General features: G+C 57.0%; 1 protein-coding gene across 9 annotated transcripts in view; it reads left to right on the forward strand.

Moving 5' to 3' along the window:
* Positions 1 to 23610, forward strand: part of TNS1 (tensin 1) — a 62381-nt gene that overhangs the window by 19128 nt on the left and 19643 nt on the right. For 8 of the 9 annotated variants that reach the window (XM_015634736.3, XM_033515872.1, XM_033515875.1 and 5 more), the window contains 13 exons: positions 1954 to 2003; positions 2282 to 2453; positions 2811 to 2861; positions 3364 to 3486; positions 3775 to 3839; positions 3961 to 4044; positions 4163 to 4275; positions 4845 to 4905; positions 6280 to 6355; positions 6493 to 6622; positions 6995 to 7060; positions 7599 to 7760; positions 16251 to 17951. In XM_015634736.3, the coding sequence (XP_015490222.1) occupies positions 1954 to 2003; positions 2282 to 2453; positions 2811 to 2861; positions 3364 to 3486; positions 3775 to 3839; positions 3961 to 4044; positions 4163 to 4275; positions 4845 to 4905; positions 6280 to 6355; positions 6493 to 6622; positions 6995 to 7060; positions 7599 to 7760; positions 16251 to 17951 (2854 nt within the window). Of the gene's footprint in view, positions 1 to 189; positions 393 to 1953; positions 2004 to 2281; positions 2454 to 2810; positions 2862 to 3363; positions 3487 to 3774; positions 3840 to 3960; positions 4045 to 4162; positions 4276 to 4844; positions 4906 to 6279; positions 6356 to 6492; positions 6623 to 6994; positions 7061 to 7598; positions 7761 to 16250; positions 17952 to 23610 lie in introns of those variants that run through there. The other variant, XM_033515877.1, reaches the window with a different exon arrangement.

Raw genomic sequence — 23610 nt, forward strand, 5'->3', positions numbered from 1 at the left:
ACATGACTGGGACCAGCCTGTCCTGTGCTGGGCTGGACTGGGTTTTACTGGCTTGGCTGGAGTCTGTCTCCACAGGGGACGTTTGCAAGGTCTCCCAGCCCAGTGGCGGGCAGGAGTGTTTAATAACAGGAGTGCTTGCTCCTATCAGCTGATTGCAGGCTGACTCTTCCTCGTGCAGGGGCTGGCGGCAGAGACACAGCGCGGCTGCGGTCGGGAAGGGGGGAGCAGGGCAGAGCCCGGGGAGCGGGGCAGAGCTCGAGGGCTCCTGCCGGGGCTGGGGAGACACTGGAGGGCCCTGGCTGTGGGCACCCGCTCCCCCGGGTCTGGAGGGTGCCGGGAGTGGACCCACCATGGCGTGGAAGTGGATTAGCAAGGGGCTCACTGCTATCCAGGTATGGGGAGGGGCTCTGGTGTCCCTGCCTTGCTTGCCCTCCTGTGCCTCAGTTTACCCATGTGGGAGCTGGGGGTGATTCCTAGTTTCCCTATGTCAGCTCTCTGTTGGGAACGGCTGTGGTTTTGGGAAGCTGCTGCAGCTGGATGGGGTGGCGTGGATTGATGGGGCCCCCTGGCCAGTGGATGTGGGACCCCAGAGATCTCCATTATGAGCATTTGGGGCACTACCATTGTGGGGATCCCATCCTGATCACTGGTGGGTGGTGCACAGATGAGCCCATATTCAGGTTCAGGCTTGTTCCATGCACCCTGGCTCTCCCAGGAAAGGTTTTACCGCTCTTTTTGTTGCATTTTAGCTCCTTATTTGTCCTCAGCAATACTGGGGGGTTTCTAGAGTGAGCAGGCAATTTGGGACACCCCGAGGGAAAACTGGAGGGGGAGTTGTCACTACTGTTCAAGCACCACTGAGGCAAAGCTGCTGCCTTCTGGAATGGCTTTGGCTGGGAGGGGTGGCATTGTCCCCGAGCCCTACAGTTGCTGAGCCTGGCTCTGCTCTGCAGGGCAACCTGACCTTGAGAAGGGGCATGCAAGGCTGGTGGAGGGTGACACTGGCTGTCCATGGGAGCAGCTATGGGACTGTGCTGGGTGGGCAGAAGGTGGCAGGTGAAGGATATCAGGAAAACTGCTCTCCTGCCTCCTCCCGTTCCCTTGGGTGTGCTGACTGTGGGATGCTGCAGCCCTGAGGAGAGCAGCAGCAGTCTTGCAGCTCTGGGGACCAGTGGGGCATCCCAGGAATCAGCTGCAGGATGCATCTCTTATTTCTTATCCTTCCAGGCATGTTGCCTGTGTGAGATGAGTCTTTAAATGACTTCTGCTTATTAGCTGGAGATACTAAAACTAATGAGGTGCGAGTGTGTTTTTCCTCAGCGGTTTTTTTTGGAAACCCTGCTTTGTTTTTCGGCTGAGGTCACAAAGTCACAGAGCAAGCCGGCTGCAGATGAAATTTTCGAGGCCGGAGAACATGCATAAATAGAAGTTTCCTGCTCCAAGAGCTCAAACATTTCCTCCAGGCGTTTGGCTCGGTGGAGCTGGGGCCAAAGCAAACTTGTGCCTGGCTGGCTCCTCGATGCCGCTTGGGCAGCGAACCTGGCCCTGCTCCGGGCAGGACCAAAACAGCTCTGTCCCACCAGGTGTGCCCACAGCCTGATGGAGACAAGAGGGACTTGTGACATGCCTGAGACTGTGTCAGCATCCTCCCAAAAGGTCTTCTGGGACCCTTAGGCAAGGCACTGGCCCCACAGTGCCCATGGCAGCTGGTCCCAGTGGCACTGGGGTTGTGAGAGTTGGGTTTTGCATGGGAGATGTGTCAAGCTGCATGTGCCACTGGGGTGCTTGGTGGGACTTGGAGACAGCGATATTTTGGGGGTGTTAGGATGCTCAGTGCAGTGTGGTGGAGGTGAGATGCTTTGGCAGCACTGTCACATCCAGGTCTAGAAAGACTCCTGTGCTGGCTGTGGCTGGGTCATGGCAGTAACTTGCTTTTCCTCTCTGGTTCTTTAGGATGCCACAAAATCCCCCAGGAGTGGGCAGTCACGCTGCAAAACATCCAGGTACTTGCCTCGGTTTCCCTTTGGTATGACCATCTCTGCTCTGTCTGAAGCCCCCTCCCACCAACACCTGCTTCTCCAGAGGTGCTATACCTTGGAGATGCTCCCAGTGAAGAGCACATCTCCATCCCCAACCCAAGGCACTCCAAGAGGACTGGAGCAGGGGAAAGGCCACAGGCAGCCATGTCCCCATGTGTCCCAGCCTGTCTTGCAGGGTAGGGAAGGGTCCCCAGGTCCCCACCCAGTGCCATGTCTTGACAGTGGTCCCCTTCCTTGCCCAGGAGCATGAGCCTGACTGCAGCCATGGAGAGCAGCTGTGAGCTGGACCTGGTGTACATCACGGAGAGGATCATCGCTGTCTCCTACCCCAGCGTGGCCGAGGAGCAGAGTTACTCCAGCAACCTCCGTGAAGTGGCCCACATGCTCAAGTCCAAGCACGGGAACAACTATGTGGTGAGGGGCACAGCCAGGTCCCTGTCAGGCTGGTGGAGGGGCTGGGTTCTCAGCTGCTGGGGATGGGTGCTTGCAGGCCATGGATACTGCATCCTTGTCTCCGTCTGGGCTCTGTTCAGGGAGGGTTTTTGCACTATGCTGGATAGTTTTTTTTCTTCATTGAAGATTTCCAGTCCCTTTCAGACCCCCTGGGAGTTTTTGGTCATTGTATTGCCCTGTGGCAAGGTGTCACTGAGGGTAATGTGTCTGGGGAAGCCTCTCGTAGCAGGATTTGGGAAGGCTTTGGGGTGAGGAAGCGGTGAGGTGGCAGCAAGGGAGGAAGATGTCCTCTCACTCTGTTTTTCATCTTCCCTAAAGCTTTTCAACCTCTCTGAGCGGAGACGTGATGTCAACAAACTTCACCCCAAGGTGGGTCACAGCTGTGAGAAGCAGCAGGGGTCTCAGGGACCTCAGGGCAGGCCTGTCTGCAGGACCAGCTCCCTGTTACAAGATGTCTAGGGGAGAAACAGCCACCTTTTCTGTTCCATCCAGCTGGGAAAAACTTCACACTGTGTTTGTGGTATTTCATCTTGACTCCCATTGCCCTCCCAGCCCTCCATTCTCCTGGGAAAAAAGCCAGTCCAAAACTGGCTGTTTGGAATCTCCTGGAGACCTCCCTAAAGCATGTCCTCATCCCTCTGATAATGGGGGAGCCCTCAGAAACTGAGCCAAGTAACCTGGGGTGAGGGGCCTGAGATCTGGGACCACGGTGGCCTCCCTTGGCCAGGGATCTGGGCAGTGGTGTGCAGGGCTGGGAGGTTGCATGTCAGAGCAACACAGGAATGCCTGTGCCCTGGGCTTTGCCCACTGGCAGGCTGGGAACTCCGCATGGGAGTGCCTGTGACCCCAGGCTGTTTGTTCCCCTGTTCAGGTGCTGGATTTTGGATGGCCTGACATGCACACCCCTGCGCTGGAGAAGATCTGCAGCATCTGCAAAGCCATGGACACGTGGCTCAATGCAGCGGCACACAACGTGGTGGTGCTGCACAACAAGGTGGGCAGGACCAGTCACTGGGGCACAGAGATGGGGGCACTGGGGTCTGTGGGGCTGCAGGGACTGGGCTGAGCAGCCTCAGAGGCTGAGAGATGTAGAGAATGCGGTGGAGAGAGTTGTGGTTTGGGGTGTGGGCAGGTGTCAGCACATATGTGTAGATTGGTGTGTGTCTAATAAGGGTTGGGGCATGCTTATAGGGATCAGTGTGTGCCTCTGTTGGGATGTCTGTGCCTGGGTGCTCCCAGGCCCTGCTGCCCCCGTGACACCCCTTGTGCTGTGTGCCTGCAGGGGAACCGTGGCCGGCTGGGGGTGGTAGTGGCTGCCTACATGCACTACAGCAACATCTCTGCCAGGTGAGAGAGACATGAGATCCTGTGGTGGCCCTGGGGCCCACTGGTGACCTTCATCCCGGTGGTGCTGGGGTGCTGGTGCCAATACTTCCCTTCAACCTCGTTTGCCCTTTGATCCCCACAGTGCTGACCAGGCTCTGGACAGGTTTGCCATGAAGCGCTTCTATGAGGACAAGGTGGTGCCGGTGGGACAGCCATCCCAGAAGAGGTGGGTCCTGGCACGCCTTTGCAGGCTGGGTTTTTCCCCATAGGGTGGTTGGATGCAGGGGTCCATGGTGAATGTTCATCTGTGGGTTCTACCCCTGAGCTGCCTGTCTGCCCTCCAGGTACATCCATTACTTCAGTGGGCTCCTCTCTGGCAGCATCAAGATGAACAACAAGCCCCTCTTCCTCCACCATGTCATCATGCACGGCATCCCCAACTTTGAGTCAAAAGGCGGTAGGTGGCCCCAGCTGCTTCCCCAGCCTGCTTCTTCCCACACCACCACCCCACACTGCCTGGACAGCTTTGTCCTCCTTGGGGGGTATTTTCCACCATTTCCTTCGCAATTTGAATTTCCTTTTCTCTCTCAGAGACTGTGCACTCATATTAGCAGGGTGCTATCTTTTCTGGCAGAGATGCCCTCAGAGGATTCCCTCCCGATGCTGGGCACTTACCTTAGCTGTGGGGTGACAGTGTTTTCTGACAGCTTTTCCAAGGATGGCACCACACTGGGGTTTGGGATGCAGATCATCATCCCACCCCTATATCCAGCCCAGCACTTGCCCTAGGTCCTACAGGACCTAGAATATGAGGGCTTTGTGCCTTCTCGGCTCATCCACAGCATCCTTTCTGCCCCTTGCAGATGTTGCCCTTGATCGGTGCAGGCTGGCTGGGGCAGGGAGCGGCTGTTTGCTTTGGCTCCCTCCCTGTTTGGATTTCTCCCCCGTGACTAATCCCTCTCCTGGCCCCTCCGCCCAGCCGGCTAACAGCAGTGTGCCTTTTCTCCCCGCCTTGATGTCTTCCAGGTTGTCGGCCCTTCCTGAAAATCTACCAGGCCATGCAGCCCGTCTACACCTCGGGGATCTAGTAACTATCTCCTTGCCATGGGGCTTTCCTGCTGCCCAGCATGGAGGGGGTGGCAAGCGGGGGAGGATGGAGAGGGTCAAGGACAAGTCCCCTGTGTTCTTGTGCTCTGTGCTTAGTCCATTTGGGGGCTACAAAAAAAAAAAAAAAAAGGAAAGAAAAAAAAAGAGGCTTTCTTTTTTTCGGAGGTGGTAGCTGGCTATACTGGGCCGTACTGGACCCTTCTGCTGAGAGGGCTGTAGTGGCTCTGCACATCAGCAGAGGGAGCCTGGGGCTGTGCGGAGCCTGGGGCTGGGTGTCCCCGTAGGGAGTGGAGAAAGGGATGAGGACATCTGGGAGATGAAGGCGTTTCTTCTCTCCCTCCTAAAAGAACTGTTCTTCCTGCCTGGATTAGTGCTCACAGAGTCAGAGTATTCTTAGTTGGAAGGGACCCACAAGGATTATTGAGTCCAGCTCTTAAGTAAGTGGCCCATACATGGATTGAACCCACAATCTTGGTGTAATTAGCACCATGCTCTGACCAGCTGATCTAATATCCTTTATTTCTCAAAAAAAAAATTTTCCCCCTATTTTAATCTCCCTGCAATTTTTTTCTGATGCTGATTCTGGGAGCAGGCACTGGCAAAAGGAAAGCAGGAGTTGATTTCTCCAGCCTCCCAGACACTCTGCCAGTGCCACATTCCAGTCTGGGTGGGACCCCTGGCTCCTGGTCTCCCTGGAGGGACCAGAGCACCTCACCTCTGGGATATTCCCATCTGAACCCCCAGGAGCAGGATCTCACTTCCAAACAGCCATGGGTCCCCGTTAGCTGAGATTTACTGCCATCCTGGCCTTGCCTTTCAGCTTTTAATAGACTGTTTATGGGATGCCTGTAATAAACTCCAGGTTTATCTTGCCTGTGAAATCCAACTCCTTTCTTCCCTTGTCTGTGGCTGCTGACGCCACCGGCCGTCGGCAGCCTGTCGGCAGTGTACTGGGAGGGGAGGACTTCCTGCAGGGAAACTGAGGCAGGGAGAAAAGTCTTCCCAGAGATTTCTCCTTCTGTGTGCGAAGCCCCAGTTGAGCTGTGGGAGCCGGGTGGATGGTTGATAGCCCAGCTTCAGCACTTGGAACCTGGGCAAATCTTCCCATCTAGCAGTTTTTGTACCCGTCCTGAGTTGTGCCTCAGTTTCCCTTTCCCATCCTCCTTCCACTGGGAATAGGTGTCCCTTGAGGTGGTGGATGGGACCCCCTTCTGTCACAGGGAGGGCAAGCTCTGTGCTTTGCACCTTGTCTGCATGGATTTGGGTGGAAGGGCTGGTTGAGGTGGTGCTAGGAGTTTTCTGGGCAGGGGTCTCTGCACCACAGCTCACATCCTCCCCCTGTTCCTCTCTGCAGCAATGTGCAAGGAGACAGCCAGACGGGCATCTGCATCACCATTGAGCCTGGCTTGCTGCTCAAGGGCGATATCTTGGTAAGGATCATCAGCTCAGCTCCCAGCGTAGGAAGCAGACAGGGGTTGTGTGGTTGCCTTGACTCGGGCCCCCAAGATTCCCCCTTGACCAGGTCTGGGGGCTTTACATGATGGCCCATCCCCATTCCTCTCTGCAGCTGAAGTGCTACCACAAGAAGTTTCGCAGCCCTACCCGTGATGTGATTTTCCGTGTGCAGTTCCACACATGTGCTGTGCATGATCTTGACGTCGTCTTTGGCAAGGAGGACCTGGATGAGGCCTTCAGAGGTAACTGCCCTGGCACTTCCCTGCTCCAAACTCCCTCATCCTCCTGCCCCTGTAACTCTGGTGTCATCATGGGGACATATGGGCACCCATCCCAGATCCACCCGCGCCAAAACAGGGCACCCCTGCTCCATCTGCAGGGTGTGGTGCTGCTTGGGAAGTGGTGGCACCATCATCCGTTTCATTGCCAAAACCATTGCTCGTGTGGAGTGGCTGCCTGGGGGTTGTTTTGGGGACTAAGATGCATTGTCCCATGCAGGGATGTCCCCTAGCAGCTTCCAGCCTTAGTCTGGTCTGTAGGCATGTTTGGGGTGACTGGCTATTACTGGAGCTATGGGTGGAAATAGTCCCTTTATTCTGCTCTTTCCTTGCCAGATGATCGCTTCCCTGAGTATGGGAAGGTGGAGTTTGTGTTCTCCTATGGCCCTGAGAAGATCCAAGGTATGTCTGGCTCAGTGCCATGGGGGTTTGGAGGTGAATGCTGTCTCCTTTCCTTCTCCTCAGCTGTATGCCCTGCTCCCTCCCTTGGGATCTCCATCTGCCCCGATTATCACCAGGCTAGGGTGAGGCTTCCAGGCAGTAAAGCTGATCTAGGAGCACCTATGAATGCCTTATCTCTCTTGCTCTCTTCCCCAGGAGGCTGCTCTCCAAAGCCCTTGATGGCCCAGGAGAGATGGAAGGAATGTTTGGGAATGAAGGGCTCCCTTGCTCAGAAAGTCCAGACCCATGCACACTCACTGCCAGTCTGTATGCTGGTCTCTAGGCAATCCCAAAAGCAGTCTTGTACACCTTGTTTGTGAGTCTTGATGTACATCCTGTGCTTATCCATCCCTTGATGCTGCCTTTCCTACAGGAATCTCCTGCCTTGCCCTATGGCTCCTGCACTTTTTTCCTTGCATGCACTTTTCCCCACCTGTTCCCCCATCCCACCCTTGCTGGTTCCACTGTCACCCTACCTGACCATCCTGCCTTTTTCCAGGCATGGAGCACCTGGAGAATGGGCCCAGTGTTTCTGTGGACTACAACACGTCCGACCCACTCATCCGGTGGGACTCCTATGAGAACTTCAACATCCAGCGTGAGGACAGTGCAGAGGGGGCCTGGGCTGAGCCATCCCTGCCCAGCAAGCACCTGGAGAAAGGTTAGGGCTCACAAGGTGGTCAGTGGCCAAAGTGTCCACATGGAAATACCCCCTACCCCATGACGGGGGACACTGATGGGCAGCAGAGCTGGGGACAGGTGGCTGCTGATGGGAGCAGTGTGGCCATGGGATGGGAGAGAAAGATCTCATGGACTTTGCCTTCTGCCACAGTGCCAGGGAGCTTAGGCTGTTTCGTTTTCAGCACTTAGCTGTCAATGTCCTGTTCTCACAAGCACAGTCCTAGTTTATGGCCCAGACCTTTAAGAAATCCAAACCCCATGTCTGCAGGACCATTAGGTGTCCCAGCTACTTTGTCATGCTGCAAGCATGGCAGGATGTAGATGTACATTAGTTGTCCCTAGGGGATAAGGATGTCTTACTGGCCTTTGAGGGTCTGCTGCATCTCTCAGAGCTGGGAAAAGCCCTTTGAGCACCCATTTTGTTGCAGCAAGTTGGCTGCTGTTACCCACTTGGCAGGAGCAGGCAGTACTTGTATGTCGAAGGGTGGTGGGCCCCTGTCCTGGAGGCAAGGCCACCCGTGGCCAAGCAGATGCCTGGGCTTTCCTGGCCAGATCTGGAGAGGCGTCCCTGGAGCAGGGACAGCTGCGGTCCTTGATGTCGCTGAAGGTCACCAGCTGCTTTGAGTGGGAGCTGTGGATGGCAGTGCTCGCGGTGGAGGGTGGGGGCTCTGGGTGCCTGGGGCAAGCGAGAGTGTCTGTGCTATGGTGGTCACATGGAACTGGACCTGGGGCAGCTGTGTGGAGCTGGCACGGGCACTTGCCTGGCACGGGGCAGTAAACAGGCAACTCGTGATGTGCAGGCTCAGCTGTGGGCTGTGTGCAGGCTGGGGAGCTGTGGGTCCAGCCCCAAGCTGGCAAGCCTGCCTGGCAGTCCCCTCCTGCCTGCAGAGACCTTGAGTGCCTCATTGCATGTGTTCCCCTCTGGATCCTGGGCCAAAGTGTCTGCACCCCAGCCCCTCACAGGGCTGCAGGGGTACCCCGGGACTCATCTCTGTACTCTCATGGGGGTCTTGGTCAATATTTGGGCTGCAGAAGTACCCCAGGGCTCCTCTCCATTCCCCCTTGGGGGTCTTAGCAGGTGTCAGGGCTGTGGAGGTGCCTCCATGCACCAACAGGGCGGTCCTCTGTGCCGGGAAGGGTGGCAATAGGGAATGAGGGCACCTTGAATTTATAAACACTGCCTCAGTTTGGAGATGAGTCGGGACTGTGGAAGGGTAAAGCTGCAGGCAGAAGGCTGCCCTCTGACCCATGCCAGCACAAGCAGCTGCAAGAAGCCCATCTATAAAGGGTCTTTCCCAGCTGTCCCATGGGGCACTTTGGTGGTGGTGGTGGGAGTCAGCGTGGACTTGAGGGGCTCCCATCTTTTTCCCTATGTATTGTCACTTTTCCTCTTCTCCAGCCTGTCCCAAGCCAGGATGGGGACTCTGGTGTCTGGCTGTGCAGGGGGGGTCCCTGTTTATGGTCGTTCTTGCCTTATTTGGTCAGGGAATTGCACGCCACATTTTTGGCACCACCAGGCGTGAGCAAGCGGCGTCCGGGGGCGGAGGGGGGTGAGGTTGGCACCAGGACCCACGCCGGGCTGGGATCAGCCGCTGCTCCTTGTCCCTGCCACTGCCCGTCCTGCCACTCGGCGAAGGCTCCCCACAGACGGTCGCTGCAGCCTGGGCCAGCGGGATCGGGATCGCCTGCCAAACGGTGGGTTCCCCCACGCCGCGTCTCTGCTGGACACAGCCGCTCTCGGTGGAGGTGGATGCCTTTTCTCCAGCAGCTTGGTCTCAGCATGGAGCACCCATAAGGGCTGGGGAGTGCCTGCCGGGGTGGGATGGTCCTGTGGGACCCCAAAGCTGGAGGGGCAGGTGGGTGGCTGGGGATGGTGCCTGTCCTGGCATTCCCCTCATCTCTGCTGTGCTTATCTGTGAGGACTTGGAGAAGGGGAAGCTCATTTGCAGTGGGGTCATTGGTTGACTAAACTCTTCCAGAGCAGGGGGCATGAGAGGGGCATCTGTACCCCCACATCTTGCTCTCTGGCTGAGGGGACACAGCTGGATTCAACAAGCTCTCTGTGAGCCACTTCCATGGGACCGGCTGGCCTCATCAGCAAACTTGGCCTCCTGCTTTACTCAGGCAGGGTCTCTGCTGCCCACGATGTTTGGGCTGTCCTGTGGTCTTTATGGAGAGTGGCATATGCTGGAATACCCCCACAGCCTGTTCTTCTGCCCCTCAGCCATGTCTGCACAGCCTGGGGAAGGTGTATGGCTCTGCCTGCCATCCTCCTTGAAGGGGCTTTGGGCTCAGTGGTGGCTGCTTGGCAGGTTCCTGCTGCAGTTCCCATAGCCATTGGGTGGCTAGGGGTGTTTGAAGGCTGAAGGGAGGTGACAACATACTTCATCCTCTGGCTGTTTCTGTGGTTGCCAGCACTGTGGTAGCTCTCCTTGGGGTGCCAAGCTGGCTCCAGAGAGGCAGGAGGAGGCTGGCAGCTGGATGTGGCATTGCTGGGTTTACAGCTGGTTGGAGGATCACTGAAGAGGAGTTTTGGGGTACTGCAGATGATGTAACTCTGTATGGAGATCATTTATGGCCTGTTTTGGTTTTGCTGAGAAAACCAGTGCTGGTGGAGAACAGGGTGCTGGAGTTGGCATAGAGTGAGTGGATGGGTTGCCCTCAAGGTCTGGATCTGTGACTGTTGTGGGAGGACCCCGAGCTCTGCCATCCTGGGGTGGTGCGAGAAGATGTGAAAGGGCCGGGCATGTGTCCCTAGCCCAGCAGCTCCCTGTAACCACTGGTCCTTGGACCCACCCTGGGTCTTGCCTGCTGTGTCTTATTACCAGGCAGGGAAGAGAGTGGCCAGGCCCTGGCCAAATCCAGCATCTGCAAGAGAGTTGCTAAATTCCCACCTGAGTCATGGTTCTGGCATAGGGCTTCCCTGCAGCTCATCCCTGTCTTCCCACACATTCCCACTCACAGGGCAGGGACTGGGATGAGCATCCCACCCTTCTAGTGAGGGGAGGTCACATCACAGCCTGAACCACATGTAGCAAAGGTCAGGGGATCCTGGAGTCCCACAAATGGAGCTGGGTACTTGTCCTCCACTTTTCCATGGAGAGCAAAGCCCCTTGATAAGGGTCACTGTCATCTGTTTGTCCCCCAGGAGGGTTGGTATCTCATGGGGTACACCTTTCTTAGTGGGCTCAAATCTTGTCCTACTTATCAGGAGGGGCTGAGGCTGCCCAGGAGGGCAGGCCAGGCTGTGCAGAGGTGGAGAGCCAATGGGCCAGGCCAGAGCTGTTAAATCCATTGCTGGAGCCGCTGGCTGGCTGCTGCTCTCCCCCTGCAGCTGGATCTGTCCCTAGGCCAGGCTCAGTGGGGAGGGGGGGGCACTGGCTTTCCTCTTGGCCTTCACCAGCTGACTAAAGCTGAAGGAATCTACTTCCCCTTCCTTATTCTGCCTCTCTCTGCTGCTCTGCTCCATCTTCTGCAAGGTAAGGGTGTGTTGAGGTGGGCATTTTGGAGGGCAGTGGGGATCTGTGTGGGCTGGATGGGAGTTCACAGGGAGTGTCCCCCTTGCTTCTGGTTATTCCCTATGGGTGAAATGCAGGAGCATCTACAGGCTTGGCTAGACATTTCAGCTGGAGTGTGGCTATTCCCAGGGCAGGATCTGTCCTCTGACCTGGTATTTGGGGTTGTCATGTGGGGTGGTGGGGTGGTTTGTTTCCACTGGGACTGGGAACCAGGCAGGGCTGGGATGCAGGGAAAGAGAGACCAGCTGGTGGAAACTCAGCCCCTTCTCTTCCCCCTTTAAACTATCCTTGAAGTCCAAACTTGTAGCAGTTCTGTGCTTAGAGCCGGGGTTGTCCCACGGCATGAGAGGGGAGCTCTGTTTGCCCTCCTGTAGCTGACACAGCTGGGACAAAAAATAAGCAAACTTTGGAGGTTTTGGAAGGATGCTGGTTTGGCATGTGCTATTATATGGGATCAAACAGGGCTGTGAGTCAGGGGGCCGCCTGGAAACACTGCTCTCATCCCCTGCCGTCATCCATGGGGGTGTGGATTAGAGTGGAGGGAGCCTCACGTTTTGCTGAGTATAGTGGATCAATTGAGTGGAGTCCTGAGCATGGGTTCAGGCTGGGGTCTGGATGTGGGGTGGGCTTGCTGTCACCTGGACCAGCAAGTTGTCAGCACCATCCCAGCGTGGATTTTGCTTGGGGTGGAGCAGTGTGGTCTCAGACAACTCGAATGGATGGGATCGTGCCATACCTCCTGTCACAGAGCAGGCAGTGTGTACATCTGGAAAACAGGGCTGGCTTGTCCATACTGTGCCCATGGTGCTGGCAGGGCAGGCAAGGGGATTGTGAAAATGGGTTGACAGAGTCCGTGGCTTGTCCATGGCTGGTTTCCACCCCTCTTTAACTGTGTAGTTATTTCAGATGGAGAAACTCGAGTCTCCAGCAAGACATTTGAATTTGCAGACCCGTCTGGGTTTCAGCATCGTGTGTGGTTTGGAAGGACATTCCCACCCTGAATGTGTCTCTGCTCTTTGGGGACAGGTGTGACACATGCACACGGGAGCTGGGCAGGGCTGGGTGTCTCAAATGAGGGGGTTACGCAGCGGGGCGATGCTCAGTGCAAGGTGGGCAGGCTGTCCAGCTGTCCGGCTCTGTCCTGCCTAGGAAACAGTTAACGCGGCGGAGCCCTGCCTGTGGAGGAAGTAGTTAATATTCATAGCTGGAAGCTGTCTGTCTGGCTGTCCTCCCTCCATGGCTCCCACCCTCCCCGCACCTCACTGAGGTTAACTCGGGCTGGGGCTGGAGCTTGGGCGGCCCCGCCGCTCTCCCCGCGCCGCTCCCCTTCCCCTCCCGCTCCTGCCTGTGGTCCCTGTGTGGTCTGGGGCGGAGGGGAGCACAGCCGCACCTCCTCGTCTCCATCCCATCTCCGGCCTCTCCCACCTTCGGCTCCTCCATCCTCCCCTCCGCTCCCCGCGTCCGGGGTCCCCCGTATCCCAGCGCCCCCGCCGCCGTCCGGGTTCCCCTCTGGCGGCCCCGCGGGACACGGCACTGGGAAGGGAATAGCTCCCTCCGCGAGAGGGAAAGCAAAGCCAAAGGGACAAACGCCAACCCAAGCCAGCTCCAGGCCGTCGGCTCCTGTCCTGGAAGGACACACGGGGCTGGTTGTGGACGCCGTTGGAGCTGCCACCACACCAGGTGCCCCTGGAAGGCTCTGGTGCTGGAAGGGGTGAAGGAAAAGGATTTTACTGCCTGCTCCTTCCCTTTGCCTGGGATCTTTAAATCCCCGTCCTTATCGGTAAGTTCTGACTTTACTTTTCTTTGGTCAGGGGGCTGGGTGGTGAATTTGTGCTTGTGGTGACCCACGGCTCAGGGGCTGGGGTTGCTCCGTGCCATCATATCTGGTTACAGGATGAAACCAGAGATAAGGAGGCTGAACTCTTCTCTGTGAGATTAAGCTCACACCCTACATCCTGCAAAGGGTCCCGCGACTCTGGGGTTTTCCCTGCGGGCTGATGCTCCAGAAATGCGCTGGGACCAGGACTGTGGGTGGGGAGCGGAGGCAGCAGGTGGGATGCTGCTGGGGGCATGACAGAGGAGACCAGTGATGCCTCAGCCTTATCGTCCGCCCCGGTGCAGAGCCATGGACAGGATTTGTGCTGGTGCACGATGTTGTGTGCTGCACCCTACTGCGTCTGGGGCAGATGGCTGGCATTTTGGGGATGACAGCTCACCCCCTCGGTGTTGTCACACTTGTCCAGGACCAGTTTTTTTACTGGGTGTTGCCACAGGGTGCTGGAGAAGGAGAGGACGGAGCATTTCTCCTCTAGGACAGTGAGCTTTGAAAGCCAGGCTCAGCGCTTCCCGCAGCTGCCTCCATACAGCTGGAGCAGATAGAGCCAGAGCAGAGCTGTGTCAGGGGCTGAGCCCAGGGCAAACCCAGCCCACGATGCGATGGCACAGTCTGCCAGGCAGGAGCTACTCCGACCTTCAGGGATGAAATCTGACCTTGCTGGGAGCTGCAGACACTTTGTAAAGGGGGTCTTGAGAGCCTGCTGCTTTGAGGGTTGCTGGTTTGGCTAAGACGTTTTGTCCCATTATCCCTTAGTTTTGATTTTACTTTGTTTTGGTTTTTATTTAACTTTTCAGGTGACAAACTATAGATGATGAGAGATGAGCTATAGATATGAAAGATTGTGTGTCTCAGAGATAGTGGAGGAGGCTTCAGAGTGGCACTGAATAACAGGATTTGTCTCATGGCATCAGAGCCCAGGAGGTACATGGGGTTGAGGACAGGATGAACAATCAGGTGTGGGGCAGAGCAACTGCAGGACAAGGGCTTGGCTGATGGCTTAGCTGTCACAGGCTGTTCCTTGCTTACTGCCCTGGTACTGCTCTTGGGGGGGTGGCCACCATCCCCACTATGTCCCCTCCTCACCAGAGGTTCTGGGGAAGGTGGGATGTAGCAGCTGGGGCTTTCTGTCTCTGCCATGAACTGCATTGTGCCCCATCCTGACCTCTCTTGGAGACATTTCTCCCAGCCTGGGGCAATACCCAGACCAAAGAGTAATTAAAGTATTTTCTATTTTCTCCTTGGCACCATGTGCTTACATTTATATTTATTTATTCCCTTTTCCTTTCTATTCCCCTGCTGTTGTTCTCCAAGCTGCCATCCTGGCTTTTGCCTTTTTTTTTGATACCAGCCAGCACCCATCTTTGCCTTCAGACAGGAGGGCTGTGCCTTTTCCCCTGTCTTCAAGCAGTGTCTCAGCCTGTCCAGCACTGACCCTGTCCCTGGATATGCTGCTTTTTTCTTTTTCCCTCCATGGAAAGGGTTTCCCTCCCTCTCTTTCCCTTTTCCCCAGTATGGGAGGTGTTCTGGAGACAAATGCTACTGGCTCCTGGCTTTACTGTCTGGATGAAGAAGCTCTGAGTCTCTGGGAGAAATTCTCACCCTTTCCCTTACCAAGTGCCCAGAGGGGACCTTGCTGCACAGCCCTGAGACATTTTCAAGCCAACGGGAGGCTTTGGTGCTCCACTCCCTCCTTGGGATACTGCCAGTGGGGATTCAGGAGTGGAAAATCAGCAGCAAGGAGAGGGCCCTGACTTTTTTGGGCCTGGGCTCAGTGTTATTGCTGTCCTGTGCTTTGTGGTGAGGGGGGTTGTTGGCGTGGGAGCTGCCGGGGTGCGGTGGCGTGGGGCTGGTTAAGCTGTCCCCGCTCGGAAGTGTTTTGCTTGCAGATAGGACCGCTCTGATTTCACACTATCGTGCTAGGGCCGTCTTCCGTCCCTGAGTCAGCCGCCTGGCCCCCCGCCAGGGAAGAGTCATTTTTTCCTCCAAAAGAAAGTGTTTAACACTGCTCGCAGGACCTTCCAGGAAACCTCGTCAGGGAGCTGGAAAAACAAGAGTCTGCAGCCTGGTCTGTGCTGTGCTGCTCTGGCAGGGGGGGATGCAGCTTGGGAGCTATTCCCATTGCTGTCAATGGCCAGGGGCCCTCTGTAACCCCAAAATCTGTCTGCCCCACTTGGAAAGGTTCAAAGGGTGCAGCTGGTTGTGGTGTTGGTGCTGATGGGTGTGATGGAAGCTGGGGGGCTCAGAGCTGGAGTGCAGGATTACTGGCAGTGATGCTGCCATGCCCTGGCTGCTCCCCAGCCTTTTGGGGCTGTGGAGCAGAGCCAGCTGCCCACACTGGACTTGAATCATGGTGCCAGGACCTTCCTGGGGAGGAGATGCTGCATGTTCAGGGTTGTGCAGTGGCACTGTCAGTACAGAAGCTCTGGGGCAGGTTGACCTGCCCTGAGAGAGGGAAGGGGAAGAACAGAAATGGTGGGAGCCTGTCTGTAGCCAGGGAAGAAAAAGTCAAGGATGTCTGTCTGGCTGGATCCATGCATCATCTGGGAGGAGAGTGGGCAGGGAGAGGGAAGGTGGGTCTGTGGCTCATCTGTCCTTCACCCGTGGGCTGAGTACATCCATCCAGCTGGAGACACAAAGAGCTACGAGGCCACATACTGATTGCCTCCACCCGTCCTCCTATGGTTTGTGGTGCATCTCCTCCACCCTCCCTGTTTGCCTCCCTGATGCTACATGGCCCTTTGGGGCTGGATGAGCCCTTCGGAGCAGCTATCACTAACTGTGGGTAGCCCTGGCCCTTGCCAACCATGGAGGAGAATCGCCAGGAATGATCCCTGGAAATAGTGCACGGGATATTTGGTGGATCCCAGTGGAGGAGGCAGTGCTTGTGTGTGAATCGGGGGGCTGTGGGGGCATGGGGTTGGGGAGGACCTGGCTCCGATGTCTCTGCATGGTGGCGCCGGTGGGAGTGTGGAGGGTGCCGAGGAGACCTCGATGCTGGTCGTTAAGTGTTCTGGCACACGGAAGAAATCGAAATCACCGGCTAATGGGACCCATTAGCTCCGTGCAGAGAGCCAGCAATTGATCTGGGGTCTCGTGTTCGTTTCTCCCCTTGCAGAGGTTGGGCACACACAAGGGCCCCTGGATGGGAGCCTCTACGCTAAAGTGAAGAAGAAAGACTCCCTCCACGGCAGCACCGGTGCCGTCAACGCTGCCCGACTCCCGCTCTCGGCAGCACCCAACCACGTCGAGCACACACTCTCAGTGAGCAGCGACTCGGGCAACTCCACCGCCTCCACCAAGACCGACCGGACCGATGAGCCGGGGGTGAGCGCAGCACCCAGCGGCCAGGCGGTGCTGAGCCCCGAGGAGAAGCAGGAGCTGGATCGTCTCCTCGTTGGCTTTGGCCTGGAGAGTGCGCCGCCCATGCACAACCACGTGCCCGGCCCTGTGCCAGCACGCCTGCCCGCCATGCCGGGCCGCCACGTGGTGCCGGCTCAGGTGCACGTCAATGGCAATGCCGCGGCACTGGTGGCCGAGCGGGAGACGGATATCTTGGATGATGAGCTGCCCAACCAGGATGGGCACAGTGTGGGCAGCCTGGGCACGCTCTCCTCCTTGGATGGCACCACCACTGCCAGTGAGACCGGCTACCAGGAGGCACCCCGGGTGGGGAGCCTGTCCTCCCTGCCCAATGGCCCCTCAAGCTGCAATGGGGCTGAGAAGCTGCTGAAGGAGGGGCTGTACGATGGAGAGCCGCTCTCCAATGGTGGCTACCCCTACAACAACCAGAACACCCTGATGGGCCACCACCTCCGTGACACGCTGCCTTCCTTGCGGCCCTCGGCATCCGCTCAGGAGCACCTGGCAGGCTACCCACAGCGCCTGCCGGGCTCCCATGCCCCAGGGTGGCTCCAGCCTCAGCAACTGCCCGGCTCCCAGCCCTACTTGTATGCCTACGACCACCCCGGAACCTACCGCTCCCGGTCCTTCCCGGCAGTGGACACTGCCAAGTACGACGTGAACCCGGTGCTGCCCCAGGCCCCGGCTCGCAGTACCAGCAGCCGGGAGGCTGTGCAGAGGGGCTTGAATTCCTGGCAGCAGCAAGGAGGAAGCCGGCCACCTTCCCGGCTGCAGGAGGGTGGCATGGAGAGCCACAGCCCCAGCATCTCTAGCTGCAGCCCCCAGCCCAGCCCGCTGCAGACGGTGCCCCCCCACAGCCACAGCATGCCTGAATTCCCCCGGGTGCCCTCTCGCCGGGAGATTGAGCAGTCCATCGAAGCGCTGGATGTCCTCATGCTGGACCTCGCTCCTGCCGTCCACAAGTCACAGAGTGTGCCTGCCACCTCCCGTCAGGACAAGCCAGCTGGACCCCTGCCCTCCTCCCTTTCGACCCAGCCCATTGCTGGTCTCTACGCCCGGCCAACTCCGCAGGTGGCCCAGCCGAGGTCCTTCGGCACGTCCGTGAGCCCCGTGGTCTCTGAGCCCGGGGGCAAAGCCTATTCTCCTGGAGAGCTGGACTATGGGGTGCATGATTATCGGGAAACCTATTCACCCTACAGTTACCAGCTGGCACCGCTGCCAGAGCCCAGGAGCTACAGCCATGCCCCGGCCGGAGCACAGATGGGCACTGGCCCACTCGGCACCTCGTGCTACAGCCCTGTGGGGTCTCAGCAGCAACTCACCTCCTCCCCACCTTCCCCCACCGTCCCAGCACAAAACCAGATGCCCCTGAAGGGACCGGAGAGCTATGAAGACCTGTCGAGGTCAGCAGAAGAGCCCTTGAATCTGGAGGGCCTGGTGGCCCACAGGGTAGCAGGTAGGATCCTTTGATTCCTTGGGGGGATGGGGAGGATCGCATGTCCCAAGGTGCTGGAGCACACGGGGGTGGCATGCATGGTAAAACTGGGGATAACTGATGTGGAGACTCCTTGTCCATGCTGGATCTGGGCTTGGGACTGAGCCACTTTCCATGGAGACATACAGGCCAGGGGAACAGCCTTTGCTGCTCTTTTTTGCTGAGATCCTCCTTTGCAGCTTGCTGTCTGCCGAAGCATTGGCCAGAGGTGGGAAGGGGTGGCTGAGGGTTAAGGTAACAGAGCTGGTCCATCCCTGGTGGCGGGGCCAGTTGCTGGATCTTCTGGGGAGAATATGGAGAGTTTGGGAAAACGTTTTCATCTCTGGCTGAGGTTGTCCTACCTGGACCCCACTTGGACTCCCTGCCTGGAGTGTGATCTGGTGTATGATGCCAACAGAGAACTTGCCTTGCGTTTGATGTAGCTGTGCTCATCCCTGATTACAGTTTCTGCTGTCCCCCCTGGATTGCTGGGTTCAGTGCTCAGACTTCCTCCTTTGGGAGCTGGGGTGCTGCTGGAGTGGGGACTAGGCTGTTGTCTGTCAGCTGTAATTCTGCCCAGCTTGGCCCAGGGTGGTTTGAATCTGGACCTAGCCATGGGGCAGTGGTCAGGGGCTGGGAAGACATTTCCCAGCCCTGCCAGAGGGGTTTGGTGCTTGGCTGGGTGCACTGCTGAGTGTCAGTGCTGTGGTGGGATGAAGGCATTAGCTCTGTGCTGTGGAGGGGAAGCTGCATCCACCAATCCCGTGTCCTCCTGCAGCTCTAGTTTAGGGGCTTTGGGGACACAAGAGTGTCCCAGCCGCCCGGAAAGAAGGTGCCAGGGTGCTGTGGCAGCTTGGTGCTCTCCCTCCCCACTGCTTCGGCTGCAGTTGTTCAATTGTGGAGTGACATTTGGGAAAGGTTTGGGGCTCTGGGCCAGCTCGTGATGCTGGGGCTTGGCAGCTCCGTCCCTTCCAACTCTGTGCTCAGTCCAGAAGCTCGCCCGGCATTAGAGGGAGGGGGAAAAGGCTTGGCTGGAAAAATCCAACAGCATCAGCCTCCCAGGAGTGGGGACTGAGTCACAGGGTGGGAGGCAGGAGGGGTGCCAGTGGCAGGAATGGGATTGAGGAGGGTCCTAGAGTTGTTGGAGGAAGTTCGCATCCGTCTGAACCTGACCTCTGTGATCCAGATCAGATTCACAAAGGGTCATGGGGCTTTTGCAAAGAATTTAAACAAACCTAAGGACACATGGATGCCTAAACCCCGCTGTATGTCTGGATTTTATGCTATAAGCAGCACCTGCCTGCCCTCCCTTGCTGCCCCATATGAAGAGGCATTAAAATGGGCTGGAAAAGTGGGCATTTCTAAAGAGAGGAGGACGAGTACTAGCAGTGTGTGGAGAATGGATTTTTGATGGTGTCTACCAGAAAAATCTATCCCCCAACCCTTGAGTCTGGTCCTTAGGGCTGGGCTGGGGTCACTGTCATCCCCTGGGTTTCCCAGGGAGGAGAGAGGCATCTGGGGGATGGTCCCCAGCCTGTAGCCACCTGTCTCCACTGGAGCTGGGCCTTCTGTGCTGAGGTGGGGCCAGCGCAGGCGGGTGCCCTGACCTCTGGTGGGAACAAGGTGTCCTGAAGCCAGCGATGGGAGGGGACAGCCAGCGGGAACTGTGGGGCATGGACATGTTTGTTTACATTCCCTGCTGCTATAAATTGCCTGCATGTCCTGGCGCAGAGATGAGGAGCATCTCACACCTCCTCCGTTCTTGGTGGGGGAATGCTCCCATTCCTTCTTCCTGCTGAAGATGGAGGGGAAGAGATGGCACAGGGCAGTGCTGGCATGCCCAACATATCCCCACAGAGGGGAGGTGGTCCTGTCATCCTTTAAGTCCCTGTCATGTCCTAGCATGGCATCTGGGGTCACCCCTTCTTGTCCCAGCCCTGAGAATTCTGTGGTGAAGGGGACCTGCATGGTGCCATGCCTGAGGGAATGGTGATGGGACAACTGTGGTGTTGCACACAGATATATATGACTAGGAGCCACCATTGATTTCCCATACGGGTGGGTTTATGTGGTGCCTGTAGCCAGGCAAGTTGGCTGATGGAAAAGCAGCTCCAAGCAGAGACCAAGCTCCTTCAGACCCCAAATGACCCCAGACTCATCTATTGGACCCCAGCTAATATTTTCTCTTCTTTTTTTTCTCTCTCTCTCTCTCTCTCTCTCTCTCCCCCCTGTTGTATCTTGTGACATTTGTCCTGTCTGCCCCTTGCTCTCTCTGTGGGGGACTGTGTCTGTCCTCTGTGACCTCCCACTCTCCTTGCACTCCCTGTCCTGGTATGCTGGCAGAGTACAACGCCAAGCTCAGGGAACTCAACAAGAGCACCAAAGTCCCCCGTCCTCCTCTGAACCAGCAACGGTCCTTCTCCGGTTCGTTCATTCCACCTCCTTCCTTTCCTCTCCTTCCTTGTTCTCCAACCTTCCCCATCCATCCTTCCTTCTCTTGCTTTCTTCCCTCTCATCCTTCCTTCCTTTTCCCATCTTCTCTCTCTCCTTCCCCTTCACTCCTCCTTCCCTCTCATCCTTCCTTCCTCCTCTATGCATGCTGAGTGATCTGTGTGTTGCATGGATGTGGGATGGAGGGAGGCTCAGGAGACCATCTCCAGGCAGGATTGATCCCTTTTCTCAGCAGAGTGATGGTCAGGGCTCCCACTGAACTCCTCCAGTGATGGGGGAGCCCCTGGCCTCGGGTACAGACTCCCCTGCCCACGCTTGGTTTTGCATCTGGCACTTCCTGCTGGTGGGGTTTTCATTGCTGGGACAGTTCTGGACCCTTGCTGCATCCCTTCAAAGCTTTGTCCTGACCGTGGCTCACCCCCTTGGGAAGCAGGGGCTGGGCTGCAGTTCCACAGAATCCAGGTTTAGCCAGTTGTCAGCCCAGAAGGGTCTCTCCTACAAGAGAGTTTAGGGATCCCCATGTCTTGGTCTGCAGCTGGGGGCTGTGGACTGCTGAGGCTGGATTTTATGCAGCGTGCCTTTTGCTCCTTGAAGGTGAGCCTGCCCTGAGTGATGCATGCTTGGTGTGCACCCACTTGTCCCAGGGCAAGGAGAAGGTGGGAGATGGAGTGGGGCTGGGGAGTCACCATCTTTCTGTGTGACCTTTCTCTTCCCACTGTCACCTTGGGTTTCTCCCCAGGAGAACCAAAGAGGTTTGAACCCTCCCAGTCCTAAGCACAGAGTGCTTATCGTACCCATTTGGGGTAATCAGGTGGGATGTGGGGAGTGGTCTGTGTCAGGATGGCGTGAATTGGGCTCTGGTGAGGAGCAGCACAGGACAGTGTCTGTTTCTCATGAAGGCAGGGAGAGTTTGCATCTCTCTGCTCTGGGTGTTGTGTCCCCGTCCAGCTTTAACTGCCGAGCGCACATCCTGAGGGCCTTGGGACGCTTCTTTGTTCTCTCCTGTCCACTGTGGGGATGTCACCTGGCTCTTGCCTAGTTCTAGCATCTCGTGGCCTAAAAGCAGCTGCCTCCTGATTTGACCTAAAACCTGGCTCCCCAGCTGCAAAATTACCTGGGTTTGCCATCGTTCCTGTTTCCTCCTTCCTCAGCTGTTGTGCTTCCTGCCCTTCCCCAGCCCTAGAACTGTGCTCATTCTGAGGGCAATGGGTTTGTAGTAGGTTAGGCACTTAAATGAGCAGTGGGAGGTTGGGTGAGAGGGTGAGGAGTGGGGTGCAGGCTGCTGCTCCCCCTTTGTGGACAGGAATCTCCCATCCTGCAGCTGATTACGGCATCCTTGTGAATCCAGTGACAGTACCATGGCTAAGGGAGGCTATATGTCTGCTGAGGGGGCAAAGCAAGCTGGGGAAAGGAGAGTTTGTTTTTCAAGCATAGTTTCCATCCCATAAATCACCCAGGGGGTCGGGAGAGCCATGCTCAGAGCCTGGGTTTCCTCCAGGCTTTGCTCCGGGCGGCCTGTGAAGTTTCCCACTCTCCGCTCCTGAACAATGAGTCCCTTTTTTCCCTTCTCTTCCCTCCCCTCCCTGTGGCCCCGGCCGCTTTCCATGTCTGGGGAGTGGAGCAGCCAGAGCTTGCTGAGCTCCTGGGTGTCCCAGTGGGCCAGATCCAGCACCCTGTGGTTAGGTGACGTGGAGCCCTGGGGATGGAGCAGGGGGTCCCACGCTGCAGATGTGTGATGTGCACTGATTGTCAGGCTCCATCCATCTGCCGTATTTAGTGCTTCCCAAATGGAAAATGCAAAGCAAGGCAGGCGTGCACAGCTCGAGGAGCCAGTCCCTGCCTCTCTGAAGTGCTCGGGCCCTGCAGCTCACTTTGGAATGGGCTGAGGGATGCTCCTGGTGATGCTCCTGCAGTGTTCAGGAGAACCCATAATACACAAAGTGGAAGGAAAAAAAGAAAATATTAGAGTTTGCTTCCCCCCTCCCCAGTATCTTGTTTTTCCCTGTGTTCACAGCTGCGGGCTTTACTCCCTTAAAATGAAGAGCAGGACAAAAGATACGGGGTGGCCCTATGCAGTGCTGCCCATACTGCAAGAAAGCATCCCAGGGATCCTCTGTGTCCCCCCGTTCTCTCCACGAGTCTTTTTAATGGCCATCCCCCCGTGCCGGTGAGCACCTGCAGAAGGGATCGGGAGTTGTGTTTCAAAGCTGCTCTTAGTGGAATTTTCCAGGCCGCCTCCGCGGCTGGAGCCAGCCCCGTTGGCTCGAGTCCCCCGCCTCGCAGCCTGGCCGCCTCTCCCCCCGAGCCGCGATTTGATTGTTGTTGCCATTCACTGGGCTGATTATTTAGAAATGTGCCTGGGCCACCTCCTTCCCCCGTGCCCTCGCAGCCCCTTCCCCGGCCGGGAGCGCAGTGCTGTGTGTGCCGAGCAGTGAGCAGGGGAGGTCAGCGGGCGTGGGGCCTGGGTCCCATGCGGAGCCCCGCGGAGTGAGGGGAAGCAGCTGATGGCTGGTTTTCCTCCGCCAGCCCGTGGGAAAGGAGTTGGTGTTTGAAAAGTGCATTTCCTGGAGCGTGATGCTGGCCTTTCGCCTTTTTTTTTCCCCCCCCTCTTTTTTCTCTTTTTTTCTTCCCTAATGTGCTGACCAAGGGGAGCATGAGTGCTTAATGATTCTGTGAGAAAAGTAGAGGGGACAGTGTTGTCACCTCTGCTAGTGGGTAGGAGTGTGAGTCCCACGGGGCTCTGAGCTGTGCCCATCATACTCTGTGGTGTTGGTGTGCACTGAACCTGGCACCATCATCCATGAGCCCAGATTAACCTCTTAACCAGGTGAGGTGGGATAGAAAGTGTGTTTGGGCACTGTCAGGTGCTGGCAGAGTTGAGCTGCCCTGCCCTGTGCCAGCTTGGTGTTCCCGGGCTTTATCCCAGCCAACGGGGATCTCCACAGCCCAAGAAACCCATTTTCCTGCGATGACTTGGTCGCTCTGTTTTTCCTGCCATGCTGTGGGCACTGGTGGTTCATGCTGCTGGCACCCGTGAAGGATGTCTGGGGGAAGATGGAGGGGAGATGCTGATCTCTCCTTTTAGAGGGGCTTTGCACTAGGGACAGAGCAGCAGTGTTTTTTTTAGGGTTCCCTCCACCATTCCTCTGTTGGGTTCTTTCTTCTTGATCCAGTGCTCCCTCTGCCTCAG

This window comes from Parus major, chromosome 7, assembly GCF_001522545.3.
Source record: "Parus major isolate Abel chromosome 7, Parus_major1.1, whole genome shotgun sequence".
Lineage (NCBI taxonomy): Eukaryota > Metazoa > Chordata > Aves > Passeriformes > Paridae > Parus > Parus major.